The 14,648-nt window shown below is 42.1% G+C and overlaps 1 protein-coding gene across 1 annotated transcript; it reads left to right on the top strand.

The window, feature by feature from the left end:
- The first annotated feature begins 4,045 nt into the window (after window positions 1–4,045).
- On the top strand, window positions 4,046–9,360 carry LOC101469500 (C1q-related factor). The gene is made up of 2 exons (XM_004561289.4): window positions 4,046–4,995; window positions 8,269–9,360. The coding sequence occupies exons 1-2, from the start codon at window positions 4,348–4,350 to the stop codon at window positions 8,446–8,448; spliced, it is 828 nt and encodes a 275-aa protein (XP_004561346.1). The 5' UTR covers window positions 4,046–4,347; the 3' UTR covers window positions 8,449–9,360.
- Window positions 9,361–14,648: the final 5,288 nt, after the last annotated feature.

Genomic DNA, 14,648 nt, shown 5'->3' with positions numbered 1-14,648 from the left:
GGTGGCGCTCTAGAGCCATTTCCCAGTGCTCATATGTAAAACCATTAAAATACAAAATTTTTCACCAGACCTGGCATGTGTGCAAAATTTCATGAGTTTTTGAGCATGTTTAGGCCCTCAAAAAGGCCCTTGTTTCGCCTGAATAATAATAATAATAATAATTAAAGCTGCAAGCAGCGTTATGAGGGCCCTCGCACCCCCAGCGCGTCGAGCCACGCCCAACACCTAAAACCAGCACGTCCGATCTGATGTCACATTGATGGAATTCATGCATTTAACCACCAGCTAACATTTCAACTCATTCATTCATGATTAGTTAGTCGTTCCACTAGGTGGCGCTCTAACAATTATGTACAAATGGCATAACAAACACTTCCAAGCTCGAGTCTCATCACACCTGAGACGTTTGGGAGAGATTGGACATTGTGTTTTTGAGTGACAGCATATTACTGCTTTTTGGCGAGTGATTGAAACTCCACGTGCCGCCATAACCACCCCGTTTCCCTGGACGTAAAACGCTTCGCAATTTAACATCACAAAGGTCTTTAGATTCCACAAACTGCAGATCGGTCCAATCTGATGAAATCCCTTGGAGGAGTTCGTCAAAGAACGATGCCTGAAAAGAGGGGAAAATGTTGCCAAAATTGCACATTAATTTTAAAATGGCTGACTTCCTGTTGGATTTGGGATATTGCTCCAAGAGACTTTTTTGTACATCTTGATATCTCCTATAAGCTTACCAGGTTTCAGACTCATACATAAAACACAGAGCAGGGGCTGTGATTTTGAAATTTTGTAGGGGGCGCTGTGGAGCCATTTTGGGATATTCAATGAAAATGATCACATAACAACAAAGCCTTAAGCACATTGGAGGTGTGCGCCAAATTTCAAGACTTTTTAAACTTTCCAAGCCCCTCAAAAGCCACTTCATCTTTCATGGTGAACCGCATTGCCACCAGGGTGCGCCGTTCAGTTTAAAGTCACAATTTTTGCACTGAAGCATCACAAGGGACTGATGGTGATATTCACCGCTTTTGAGGTGGCCACGATGAACCTGTGAAAATCAGTACAACAAAATTAAAGCCATGACATTTCCTGTTCCCACTAGGTGGCGCTGTCCGTATTCCCGACAATGGGCACATCAATCTGTTCAGGGCGGGTCTGTCATCATGCCTGTAAAGTCTGGTACTGATCAGACTGGATTTCATTGAGTTATACTAATTTGTTTCTTCATGGCGTGACATCAAAGTTCGCCATGCTGCTGGGGTCACACCCTTTGGCGAAAAGTCACAGTTTTCACTGTAACCCAAGACCAACTCCTTAAGGCTTTCCTGGAGAAATTTGAGGCTGCAGATGTCACCCATCACAATACTGTACCCCAAAGTGTAAAACATGACATTTCCTGTTCCCACTAGGTGGCGCTGTCCTTGATGTCAAATATGGCACTTAAAATATGTTCAGGGGTGGAGCCTTATCATATGTGTGCTCTTTGGTCCAGATCGGAACATGTATGACAGAATGAGAGGCAATAAGACTTTCATGGCGAGTCATCGAAATTCGCCATGGCGCCACGGCCTCATAGTATTGTGAAAACTCAAAAGCTCCGCAATTTAACATGGCACAAGGGTGTAGTTGACACTGTCCAAATTTGAAGTTTATAGGACCAAATCCCAAGGAGGAGTTCGTTAAAGTACAAGGCATGGAAACGGTAAAATCAGACCCAAAATGTCACCTTCAATCCAAAATGGCGGACTTCCTGTTGGGTTTAGGACATTGCCATAATAGACTTTTTTGTTCGACTCTGAACGTTATATAGGTGTACCGACTTTCAAACTTGTAGGCCATACCCATACCGGGGGCTCGCGTTTTTCATTTTTCTAGGTGGCGCTACTGAGCTAATTTTCCCTGGCCATGTCTGAGAACATTAAAATACGTAAATTTTCACCAGACCTGACGCGTGCGCAAAATTTCATGAGTTTTCGAGCATGTTTAGGCCCTCAAAAGGCCGATTCATTTGCCGGAATAATAATAATAATAATAATAATAAACAGAGCAATTACAATAGGGCCTTCGCACTGTCAGTGCTCGGGCCCTAATAATAAGAAACGGAGCAGATACAATAGGGCCTTCGCACTGTCAGTGCTCGGGCCCTAATGATAATAATAATAAGAAGAAGAAACGGATCAGATACAATAGGGCCTTCGCACTCTCAGTGCTCGGGCCCTAATAAAATGTAAATTACCTTTTTATTTAAGATTCCACAGCAGTGTTTATTTAGATAAAAACTATTACGTTTTGGTCAAAATACAGTTTTAATTATTGAATTATTGAAAACAGCTATAATTACTGTTCATTACTGTAATTTCACAGATTTTATTTTTAGTAGTTCTGTATCTTTTTTAAATTATTGACAAAAACGGGTAAAAGTAGAGAAAAGTAAAGCTAGAAATGCATATTCTGTACAGAATTTTTCTTAAGGTTTAAAAAAGAAAAAATATTACCAATAAAAGCAATTTTTTGATGTTTTTAAGCCTGATTATTTATATTACAGTAATGCTTGACCATAACATTTGGTAATTTAATTGTTCTTTCACGTGGAAATACTTTTAATTTACCATAAAACATCGAGTTCTCATGTAAATTAATGCTACAAACTCAAGTTAAAGTATGTAAAATGTAATTTTGCGGGATGATAAACTTACGTTATTGTGTGGGCTCAGAGTGATGGTGTCTCAGTCATTTAAATCTCAGCTAAAATAAAAGTGAATCAAATGGCAAACTGGAAAAAAATTTTTAAATTGGTGAAAACACAAAGAATGCACAAAGAAAACAGCATCAAATAACCAAACAAGTGTCTGAGTTAGGCCATCATGTGCCACCCGAGCTAGTTTAATGTGGCTTGGCACTGATTCTCCGTGACACTGAACCATACTGGAGGGATGAACATCAGATTCTTCCTAATTCTTCCCTCGTTTGTCAAGCTGTTGGAGAGCACTGTCTAACATACTGATCCAAAAATCCCCACACAGTATATGTGGCCATACATACAATTCAGATCACTTTCATTTGTGCCTGAAATGGCCAAAATCTGTTTTCCTGTAGGGTGACTGTGCTCAGCTTTAGAGAAGGAATGAGACATCTGGAGGGAGATTAGAGCAGAGCTGCTACTTTGCATTAAAGCAGCCAGCATTGATGGACTGAAGAGTCTTTGGAGTTTTTTAGGGTCCATTCAACTAGAAGAACATTACAGAGTATGATATAGTATTCAGAAATTGCATCCCTGCATAGCTACATCTCTACTCAGGGAACACCTCTGGATTGCCTCAGAGGAGGTGAAAAACAAAGCTGGTGGGAAAGACCTGTGGATTATTAGAAGAATCAGGAGAGTGCTGCTCAAATCACAAAGACATACACAGTAGGGGGGAAAGGATGATCTCCTTTTAATGTCAGAGCTGATGCAGACTTCAATGCAATGATTTTGCTGTCAAAGTACATATGTCATTTTTCTCTACTTATGTCTGTTGAAGCGATGCTGCCAAAGCTCTAGGCTTCAGTAATTACATTTAAGAGTCAAAACTCACTACAGCTAATAGAAATTTTAAGGCTAATCTTAAAACAGAACAAATTTATTTACTTACAAGATTCTGAACCTTATGTTTTAAAATTAGTCTGAAGGTCGACTGAATACAGGTACCTGGAATTAGTCCATTATGGAAGAGCTCCAACTGATTGCACTGGATTTAAAATGAGAAAAAACACCTGTGCACAAACTCTGTGCCAATAATTTGATATCACTTTCACACCTGGTGGATAGAAATGTCAGCGGTAACTCATAAATATCTTATTTTAATTTTTCAAGCAAAATGTATTTCTCTTTATGATGATATGTTCTTGTTCTGTATACATCCCACAGCTTTTTCCTGTCTTCTCTGGCTTTACACATCTGCCAGTTGGAAAGTGCCCTCCCCAGCCCCGACTCAAATGGTGGCTCACTCTCTCCACCCCTCTCTTCTCTTTTTTTCCCCTCTCAAGCTGTCTCACTCTCTCCCTCCGCCTCTCCTCTTACTCTCTCTCCTCACTCTCTCAGTCTCTCTCTTCACTTGAACACTTTGGTCCCTTGCTCCTCTCCCTCTCCCTTACTCCTACACAGCTCTGTCACACACTTATTCCGGCTCTCCCTGGGCACCATCTCCACTATCGGGGATCCTCATTGCATCTGCGTTTTGCCAGGTGGACGCACTCCCCGCAGTCACCATTTCCACCCCGGAGAGTTCCACGCTGGCAGCGCAGCCCCTTCCCAGGCTGAGCATCGGGCGGAAGACCCTGGTGGCAGCTGCTGTGGGGGTCATGCTGGTCCTGGTTCTGGTCGTCCTCATCCCTGTGTTGGTCAGCTCTGTTGGCACAGGTGGTATAGATGACAGCACGAGCCACTACGAGATGCTGGGCACCTGCCGCATGGTTTGTGACCCATTTCCCAGCACGGGCACCACGGGCCAAGGTGTGCACACAGGCACAGATACAGCACCTACAGTCTTACAGGTGGAAAACGAGGACGATCTGAGTGATCACAGCATCGGTCCACCGCTGCCCACGTACAGTGCTCACGGCCCACAAGGGAAACCAGGACGTCCCGGCAAGCCCGGACCCCCGGGTCCACCCGGAGAGCCAGGACCACCAGGACCTAAAGGACCACCCGGAGATGCTGTGGACATTGTACGGACAGGGATCCTAGGTTTAGGGGGTAAAGGGGCAGTTAGTACAACTACATACAATACCACTCCTCGGGTGGCATTTTATGCAGGACTACGAAACCCTCAAGAAGGTTATGATATACTGCGCTTTGACGACGTGGTGACTAACATTGGTGGTAACTATGAAGGCGCGACGGGCAAATTCACCTGTAAGATCCCTGGCACCTACTTTTTCATCTACAATGTGCTGATGAGGGGAGGAGACGGCACTAGCATGTGGGCTGACCTGATCAAAAATGGCCTGGTGGGTATGCCTTTGAATTTATCACCTTGTGTTTAAAGCCCCAACTAATAATTTAAAAATGTGTAAAGGTAAAATTTGTAAAAGAAAAGTATTATTACTGGGATGAACGCACATCAAAATACTCAAGGAAGAGTGTTACCAGTATGCTGGCAGACTAAATTGAGTAGTCGAGCATTCATGTGTATAGTGATTTAGCTCTGATTTAGTCTGGTGTTACAGTCCAGTATAATGACAACACATAGTGGCATGTTGCCAGATTGTGTATCTGTGATTATTACACATCCAATGATGTACAAGCTGAAGTGAGTGGAAGGAGGACAGCACTATCTCCACTCTGCACACTTCAAAACACAGCCCGGGGTAGTGGCTAGTTCAAAGCTGGTGCCCTTTGAAATACAACAAACTTCATGGATGCAATGATGTGCTGGTAAACGTTATCAGACAGCCCGTCAGGCGAATGCGTTTCAGTATCCAGTGATGATATTTGCTATATTCATGGCTAATTTTGTAATGTCTTTAAGGCCCCTGGGTGATGACACCTTGCACATCTGAACCTTAAAACTTTACTGCCAACACCACATCCAGACTGCAGCAGGCTGCACTTAAGGTGGATGCAATAACACAAGTACATCTACATCACAACATACTTCACCACAACATCAATTTTAGTATCGATTCTTTAAAAGAAGTGTAGATTCAGATTTGTTTCCATACTTTTGATGCAGGACATCAAATGCACTTTCAGATGAATACAAACTACACCACAATAAAAACCTTTTGTGGCTATAATGGTTTGTATTATAACCAGAAAAGGTGTTTTTTTCACAAGGAAAAAAGAACCCGAGACAACAAAACCACACCTGATGAACATACTGTAACCACAGTTTCAGTGCAAACAGATGCAAACAGATATTTTAAGTTTCACAAATACTGCAGTGAAGGGCTTCTACTCCTTCATATCTGCTTTCTTTAGTGGTGATTGGAAAAGAGACAGAAATTTAACATTTAACACATTTTATATACTCAGATAAACCCTAACCTGCTTATGTACATGAATTCTATAAATGTCTATGCTTATGGCTGCACCACGCTCACCACACAGCCAGTCAAAGTCTGTATGTGGTGTACTCTGTTTCAAGAGAACAACAGTAATCATATAAACATGGATTTGATTAAAGCAGCTGTAAAACAACCTATGTGAACCAGTTTGAAGACAGAGAAGCTATTCCTGCCATCAACGACACTAAAATATGATTGCTCATTGAGCTGGGGCTCAATAGAACATTTGGTATATCACTGTGGAATTAAAAAAAAAAAGTCAATGACAGAAATTAACAATTAACGAATTATTTAGTACTACCTGCTACTTATTAGGCAAAAAGGAGGCACTTTCTTTTATCCATTATATTTAACATGAGATATGGTAATAAGCTGCTGTAAAATAAAATGCCAGTCAGTTGTAGACACCGTGCTGCTGCTACAGTGTAGCAGAGGGTGGAAGCCAAGAGAATTTATGCTGCATTGCTCACATGTATCAGAAATCCATCATCATGCTGTCATGCTGTCGCTCAACATTTTTCAGAGTCCCACAGCCACAAGACATACAACTCTGGTTCCAAAAAAAGCATAAAAACATTTATCCTTGTTTGACCTTTGATATCAGAAACAGGTTTTTAAAAAGTTGGAGCAGGGGCATGTTTATCAGTCTGGGAAGGTTCTCAGTCGTCCAGGTCATCGTAGTTTAAGGAGCTTGGAAAGAAAAGCGTCTGGACTGCTTTAAATTTTCTTGAAGATGTTTCACTTCTCATCAGAGAAGCTTCTTCAGTTCTAAGAGCAGTTGGTGGAGAGTCCCAGATTTTAAGCCCTATGGGAGTGTCCCCAAGAGGGTCATGGACCCCCTATTTATCCTCTACCTCAGGGGTCTCCAACTCCAGGCCTCGAGGGCCGGTGTCCTGCAGGTTTTAGATGTGTCCTTGATCCAACACAGCTGATTCAAATGGCTAAATTACCTCCTGAACATGTCTTGTAGTTCTCCAGAGGCTGGTAATGAACTGTGTTGACCCAGGGTGATTCTTAAAACCTGCAAGAAGAAGCCTGGAGTTGGAGACCCCTACTCTACCTAATCACACAAGCCAAGGTGTGGGTCACAATCAGCCAAGGTTTCGGGTGAGCCCATTTTGAAACCTAGCCCCACCTTATCATGTGATTTACTGAAGTCAAAAGCCCCAGGATAGGAGTGGGTGTTAAGGTGTTTTGAAAGGGATCTCAAAACTGGATTATAGATGGCAGACAGATCTGTTGAAAGATGGTCATTCACAGTGGACATACTTTCTTTGACTCCTCTTTCAAACTATCTGTCTTCTCTTTCCAAAATGTGAACATTGGCATCCTCAAAAGAGTGACCGTTGTCCTTTAGATGTATCTAAAGCACCTTTTTTTAAAGCTAAGTGACAGAAGGCATTTATGCCCACTGTGAACGACTATTACTGTAAAAATACTTCAAAAATACAATATCACCAGTTTCATGTTCTTATGGCTTTAACTGAATTTAAAACTTTCTACCACAATCTGGTTGAAGCAAGAATTACACTTGTTTAGCTCGTCTGGTGAAGTTGGAGCGTAACAGCCAATCTGGCAACCCAGCTCATTACACATTAGCTAAAGCTTAGGAGGGATCTGTCCTTGAGGGGCTAAGTGTACAAGCAGTTTCTATTTTTTTTTTTAAAACCACAGACATGCAACGAGATTTGGGTGTGTTGCTCTATATCGCAGTAATTACCTCTCTTCACCCAGTGACACTTATGTTCGGGAAAACATGACATTTTCAGTGCACCACTCAGAAAAAGGTGGATGCAAGAGAAGAACTCGAGACAAAGGGATAGTACGCACTGCCATCCTTCCTCAGAGGCAGGCTGACTCAACCCTGACCCTCTCAGCTGAGTCATAAGAGAAGAACAAGATATTCACCACAGGGATAAAGCTTACACAAGTCAGTCTCAAAAAACCCCCTCTTCTATTAAAAAAAAGTCCACATATAAATATAAACATAATCAGAGCTGTAACATGCCAGGCTATAAAACAGGAAGTCATTTGATATTTAAAAAATAAAAGCATTTTTTTCAATACCTTCATCAACTTTAGTCATGTCATCTTAAGGGATTTTATTAGTTAGAACTTATGACATTCAATTAAAATTACTAAAACATTCTTAAGCATTTATATTTCTTCACTTCCTCTTTCCTCGGTTCTGTGCGTGTGTGTGTCATATTCCAGGTCAGGGCCAGCGCCATTGCCCAGGACCAGGACCAGAGTTATGACTATGCCGGCAACAGTGTCATACTTCATCTGGATGCAGGTGATGAAGTTTTCATAAAGCTGGATGGGGGAAAGGCTCATGGGGGCAACAGCAACAAGTACAGCACCTTCTCAGGGTTTATTCTCTATGCCGACTGAAGACTGGACGGGACGAGGGGTGAAAGGTCACAGCCAGCAGACGATCACTTTCTGATGTGGAGTAAGGTTAATGTTACCCACAGCCACTGATCCACAGCTAGATATTTAAGATCAGCATTAATACGGTAATAATAGCTGTGGATTTGTGGCTGTCGGTTAACTGTCATGCCCACATGCCATTGTATACAGGGTGCCTATGCTTCTATTCTGATGGACACGAGCAACGTAACGGTGTCAGTCACTGCCATGTGTCATATTGAGATACGGTAACAACTCTGACAGTGCAGAAGCTTTGCCATCATTTTTGAGCTGTCATTTAAAATTTAAGTCTGAAAATCCCACAGTCGTGGTGACTACAGTGTTTGTAAATGTGCTGTTTGGATTTATGTTGCGATTTTTTTTCTTTCTCATGCTCTTTGTATTATACAGTGTTGTGCATCAGTGACTGACGAATCATATGTTGTCACAAGAAATGATAATTTGTCATAAACTGGATGCCACAATGAGATTTTGGTGCTTGAAAGGCCGCCAGTGTCACAAAATGTATCGTGTCGCATATCATATCAGCTCATCATATTTAATGTTAGTGTATAAAATGTAAATTTGATATTGAATCTTAATGTCTGAACACAGGAAGAGTAGTTTCAGCACTGCACACACTGTATTTCCTATTGTGTGTCCTTAAAAACAGCTAAACTGTTAATAGATAGTTGTACAATTTTACCACGTAGCGGTTAAAGTGCTTGCTCGTAAAGCTTTATTTCATTAATTCATGCATGCAACGACTGCTAAAATGTTAAAAAATAGCGATTTTAAACAAATTTTAAATAGCTACATGTAGGAAGCATTTACCGCTGTTGCTTTTCATTTTAATGTCCATGGTTTTTCATTAAAAGTTCAATTTCTTTTGCATTTCCTCACATATTATGTGGTTAATATCAATCAGCTCATCTACTTTTTGATAAGCCGTTCTGATCTCTCCCTTTTCAGCGAAACCAGCCTTTATTCTTCCAAATGTTAGACACAAGAGAGCCACGCAAGCGCAGCGAGAGGCAATCAATGCAGAGACGATCACTGTGGGGGAAAGTAGGGGGAATCACAGCTGTGTTAAATGCCAAATGAAGCAGGAGATGATTGTGTTTCACAATCAAAGAAGGGATGCGTTTCTTCCTCTAATGGGTGTGGAGACGCTGAGATATGGCGGGAAAGAAAAAACAGACAGGGTGACGGGTGTTAGAACGTATCATGACAAAGCTTAGATCAGCGTCGCGAAGTAATCCAGGGCAAATTAGCCTCTGCTGTGACACAAGTGTCACGGACAAGAAAATAGCTTCGAGGCCCAAACTGTAAAAACCAATACCCTGTTTTCTTTTTGCTTTCTTTTCTGAAGAGCCACTTTGATATTACAAAAGTCGCCTTTGACACGGGCAACAAAACTGCCTCTAGGTTAAGAAGTTTCGAATTTAAGTTTATGGTTGCTTGAAGGAGCTTTACTTAGGAGGAGCTAATGAATGCCTAGCGAGCCAGTGGGTGCCGTGTTTCTCGGTTCCTACCCAGGCAGCACCATTTAGCCTAAACCAAAAGGTTCTACCTGGGACTATCACCCACTGTGATGATACGGTAAGGCTGTGATAGGCTTCTTTGCCTCCAGAATATCCTCTCTGATTGGTATGATAGCATGGCTTTGATTAAAATGATTGCCACACTGAGTTGTGTTTTCCTAAGCCAGGAAGCTCTCTGGGCTTAACTTAAGCGTGTCTTAAGACGAGAAAATTCCTCCAGACACAATTAGGACTGAAGGTCCATACATAAGCAGAGGTCACCCAAGCCATGGGGCAGTTGAGCACTAGCTCAGGCTGTTTTCTTCTTGCAGGGTGCATGAGCACGCAGTCAAATTAGAGACTTCATGTCACAATGTCAAAGACAAACGCCCCCGGTCTGCGAGAAACAGCTTTCACTGCTAAAACCATCAGAACTGAGCGCTGCAACATCTGTACTTTCCTGACATCCTCGGGGGAAAAGAACAAACTCACAGAAACCATTTTACATAGAAACGCTTAAGAGAGCACAAAAATGGCATTGAACTGAAGGTTCAGCAGCATTTGTTGCTTCAACATGAGCAAAGAGAGCAAAAGGGGGGGGGATGCACCTGAGAACGCTGGCAGGCGGTTTGTTTCTGCTCACTCTTTTGTTCCCAGAACCTAAGTGAAGGTATCATGTTGGCAAATAGAACAAAGTGTTGCGTCATACTGAATGGATATAAATGAATGTCTTGTTTGGCTAGACTCCCATGCTCTTTTAAGCCATTTATTGAGGTCACAGTCTCTCGCTGGCAACCAGAATCATCTGGAAACCTCCGCAGCGTCTCTACAGCATCCTCATCTTACAAATGAATGATCTTCTTTCCAGCTTCTGCGATTTTCCAAGAACCACAGATGTGCTCTTCAAGGGGTTTTTAATGGTGGTTTTACCTGAACAAGACACCGACATGTAAGAGAAGAATAGAACAAGGACACTCGGGGAGCCGGTGTTGTAATTCTGTAAATCTGGACTATACACACAGTTTAAATCTTAGACTCAAATTTCATCTCACGCTCTCCCGAACTTTCAGCAGGTCCGAGGTTTGAAAGATAAGCACTGCGCTGAGAAGTGCTTTAAGCTGCTTTTTTTTGACGCGAGCCTCGCCTCTTGGACTAGGCTGTGGGGATATTTTGAGAGTCTTTTATTATTTTTTTTACTGTGGCTGTTTAATCGCTAAGAAGTAGAAGGATTTTAAAGATTACGTTTCTGCTACAGACTTGTTTTAATTTAGGTAATCTTTAGCCTATGCAAACGTAACTGTAGGAAACGTTTGATTCATTTACTCAGCCCGACTCCCTATCAGTAAACTGACATGGCTTCAACGTGACATTTGCAGGGGCCAGTTGGTGAGGCATATCAGGCTGCTGCAGCGTGCGTGTGCATGTTTCTGGGATCATTTGTGTGTGTGTGTGTGTGTGTGTGTGTGTGTGTGTGTGTGTGTGTGTGTGTGTGTGTGTGTGTGTGTGTGTGTGTGTGTGTGTGTGTATCCTTGCATGTGTTTTTAAGTCTCCGTGAGACAGGACAATGCTAGGCTTGGAGAAAAGTGCCTCCTCTGAAATGTTTGAAGTGACATTAATGAGCCCTTGGTGTTGTTATCTTGAACATCCTCACTTATCTCACTGGGGGACAACCAAATTTAAATGTTGAGCTAAATTGCCTTTTATTCTCCTGTGCACTTCCTCCCACACCAATGTGCCCACACTGACGTGTTGTGCGAGTGGCACACAAAAAAAAATCTTAGGTATTTGTATTATTTGGGTTTAACAAAGTAGTTTTAAAAATCTACACTTCACCGAAAAGTTGCACACAATAAGGGTTCTCAAAAGAGAAAAAGACCATAATACGGGCTGTTATCTTACTTTTGCAGTATCTATACAAGTACAGAAGAAGTACGCTTTCTAACAATGTGTTACTTTTCATTTCCTTTCAGCTCAAAAAGCATTTTTCCTCAGAAAGCACCATTATAAACTATTCACAGGGCACCACCGACCGTAAACAAGGTTGCTTTTCGCTCTTTTTTTTTTCTTGTTTCATTTGCAGTGTGCTGCACAATGTGAAAGAAAGCCTGGACGATAGAAAGCTTTCTTGGCTTTGGCACCAGGAGGGTGGGTGCTATCGTTGTGTCCAAAATCCGGTTCTATTTTTTCTTGCAGAATGTTTTCAAGCTTTCAGTAACAACCCGATAGTTATCCGGTAAAAACGCTTTCTGTGTAAACCCTCTGAGTTTAGCACCACACAGGCCAGACACCGGTGGCAATTAAGACGTGTCACTAGGTAAGTAAACAGCGTGGGCTGTGCCACATGTCCATCCATGTAACAGCAATGGAGACACGCCATTAAAAACCAAAAATGTCAGCCTCCTGGTGCAGAAGAAGGAAATGTCATGGCCTCATCAATGTCAAGTTCGGCTTTACAGTCATGTGGGTAAGAAGTTCAATAAAATTTGCGTGATGGCACTTTTTGCCTTAAAACAAAGAGAATGCATCACAGGCCTAAAAAGAAAATGAGGATTATATTGCTCGATCAGCCTTGAAGTAACCTGACTGCATGTGGAGAGCAGCTGTCATTGAGAAGGGTGGCATGAGATGGTGCGAGTTGACAACAACAAAAGTGACATATTTCACGAACAGCGAAAAAACAGCAGTGTATAATCAGCACAAAAATTTACAAGATATAATTCTGGGAAAGATTAAAATCTGCCTGCAGCTGGGCTAAAAAATGGGTGTCTCTTCGATCCTGTCTCGCTGTCTGTCAATAACCACTGACACTGAACAGAGTCTCGCCAGCTGCTCTGCCATCCTCTCCAGATGTGTGAACTCAAGGGTCACCACAAGCTTGTACATATCACACTGGATACTATAAATAAACAGGAAAGGCTACTTGTACACTAGCTGCACTCCTCTCTTCGGGCTACAAGAAATACAGCAAAGTTCTTGCACATCTTTGGAATATAGCAAAAAGAGTTTGCAAACATGCCAGAATCATTGCTTCTTCATGCAGCTGCCTGCATGCTTATGGAGAAATAACATGACAACTCAGTAAAGAGAATGTCCTCAAAGACAAAAAAAAAAGAAAAAAGACAAAAGGCACGATTACAAGAAAGCAGATGACGGTGATTGAGCTTTGTGAGACCTTTAATTTTGCTTTTGTTGTGAAAAGAACAATGTCCTCATCAGTTCCTGCTACTCTTCCATCACTTTTCTCAGGTTTGTGGTAGAAACTGTCTGAGAGCAAACATGCAAACTCTCCCTCAGCAGTGTTTATGACATGCAAACAACTGAAAAAAATAAAATAACTAATATAAATTGTAATAAAAAATATGCAATAGAGGCTCAAAATGAGGAAAAAATACTTATTTTTGAACTGCATGGACACGGACGTTGCATATTTCTATGTATGGAATAGTCTGTATATAAAGGATGGACTTGGCTTTCATGTCTGAATAGTGAAACCACTTTTGAAGTGTCTTAACCTTCTGGGGTCGACGGACGCGCCGGCGCGTCAAAATCACATGACCAATTTAAGACGACACAGCTACAAGATGCAGCGACACAGAGTCTCCATTTCAAGCTGGGTCGAAAGTGCGGACTTCAAACTATATACCAGTTTTTGAATTGTGTCGATGGGCAATGTAAAACCAGAGTTATGATAAAAAATACACGCAATGTTTTTTTCTGAACAAAACAGTGGTGTTTACAACGGTAAAAACGGCGTTTTCTACAGACAGCGCTAGCAAACATTCTCCGCTTGTGAGTAGGGTTGCCAACCGTCCCTTAAAATACGGAATCGTCCCGTATTTCGAAACAAAAGTACACGTCCCGTATTGAGCTAATAAGGGACGCACTTTGTCCTGTAATACAGTGAGAATCAAAAGTAGTCTATAACTTTTAATGGAATTAACGCTTTGTTTGAAAACATAATTCCCAGCCCCTCTCCTGCTTTGTGACCAATGAGTTGACAGCACACTTATGACAATTCAGATTACCGCTCATCTCATTGGTCGAGGAAAGGTCGCTTACGGAGAAAATACCGGAAGACAACAGATGACCACAACAAGAAGCATGGCCAACAGGGAAACAAACGCCGACACGGCGGTGCAAGTCTCGGACGACAGTACACCTAAAGCTGGGCAAACACTGTGCGATTTTTTCAGTCACGTTATTCAGCTCCTGCTCAAACTGCAGGATTGACTCGCAGGGGTTAGAAGTTCGTATGTCACGATGTACTCTCACACTATACGGCCCGATGCTCTGATGCGACCTGAGAGCTCACACTGTGCCTCCATAACATGAAGGTTATAACAGAAAATCTGTCACTCTCTCTCTCTGTCTTTCACTCACACAGACACACCACCACCATCAACTTTGCTAAATTGCTAATGAAAAACATTGATCAGGCAGCTGTGATTGAGCAGCAGTGTAAATCCAACTGTTTTCACGGTTGTTGTGGTCGTGATAATTTTGTGATGCCACATCGAAAAGGCTCGGATGAGCTTTCCAAAGTTCTACAAGTTGTGCCTCCATCGCTTGTGTCCAGATCACACGCTGCACAGCCGTGCTGCAACGTCTTTTTCACCGACGTTTACGTGTTTGCGCGCGAGCAGTGTGAGCGGCTGTGGT

The sequence above is a fragment of the Maylandia zebra genome, linkage group LG8 (assembly GCF_041146795.1).
Source record: "Maylandia zebra isolate NMK-2024a linkage group LG8, Mzebra_GT3a, whole genome shotgun sequence".
Taxonomy (NCBI): domain Eukaryota; kingdom Metazoa; phylum Chordata; class Actinopteri; order Cichliformes; family Cichlidae; genus Maylandia; species Maylandia zebra.
The sequence above is the reverse complement of the archived record's forward strand: the minus strand, read 5'-3'. Positions and strand labels throughout refer to the sequence as shown.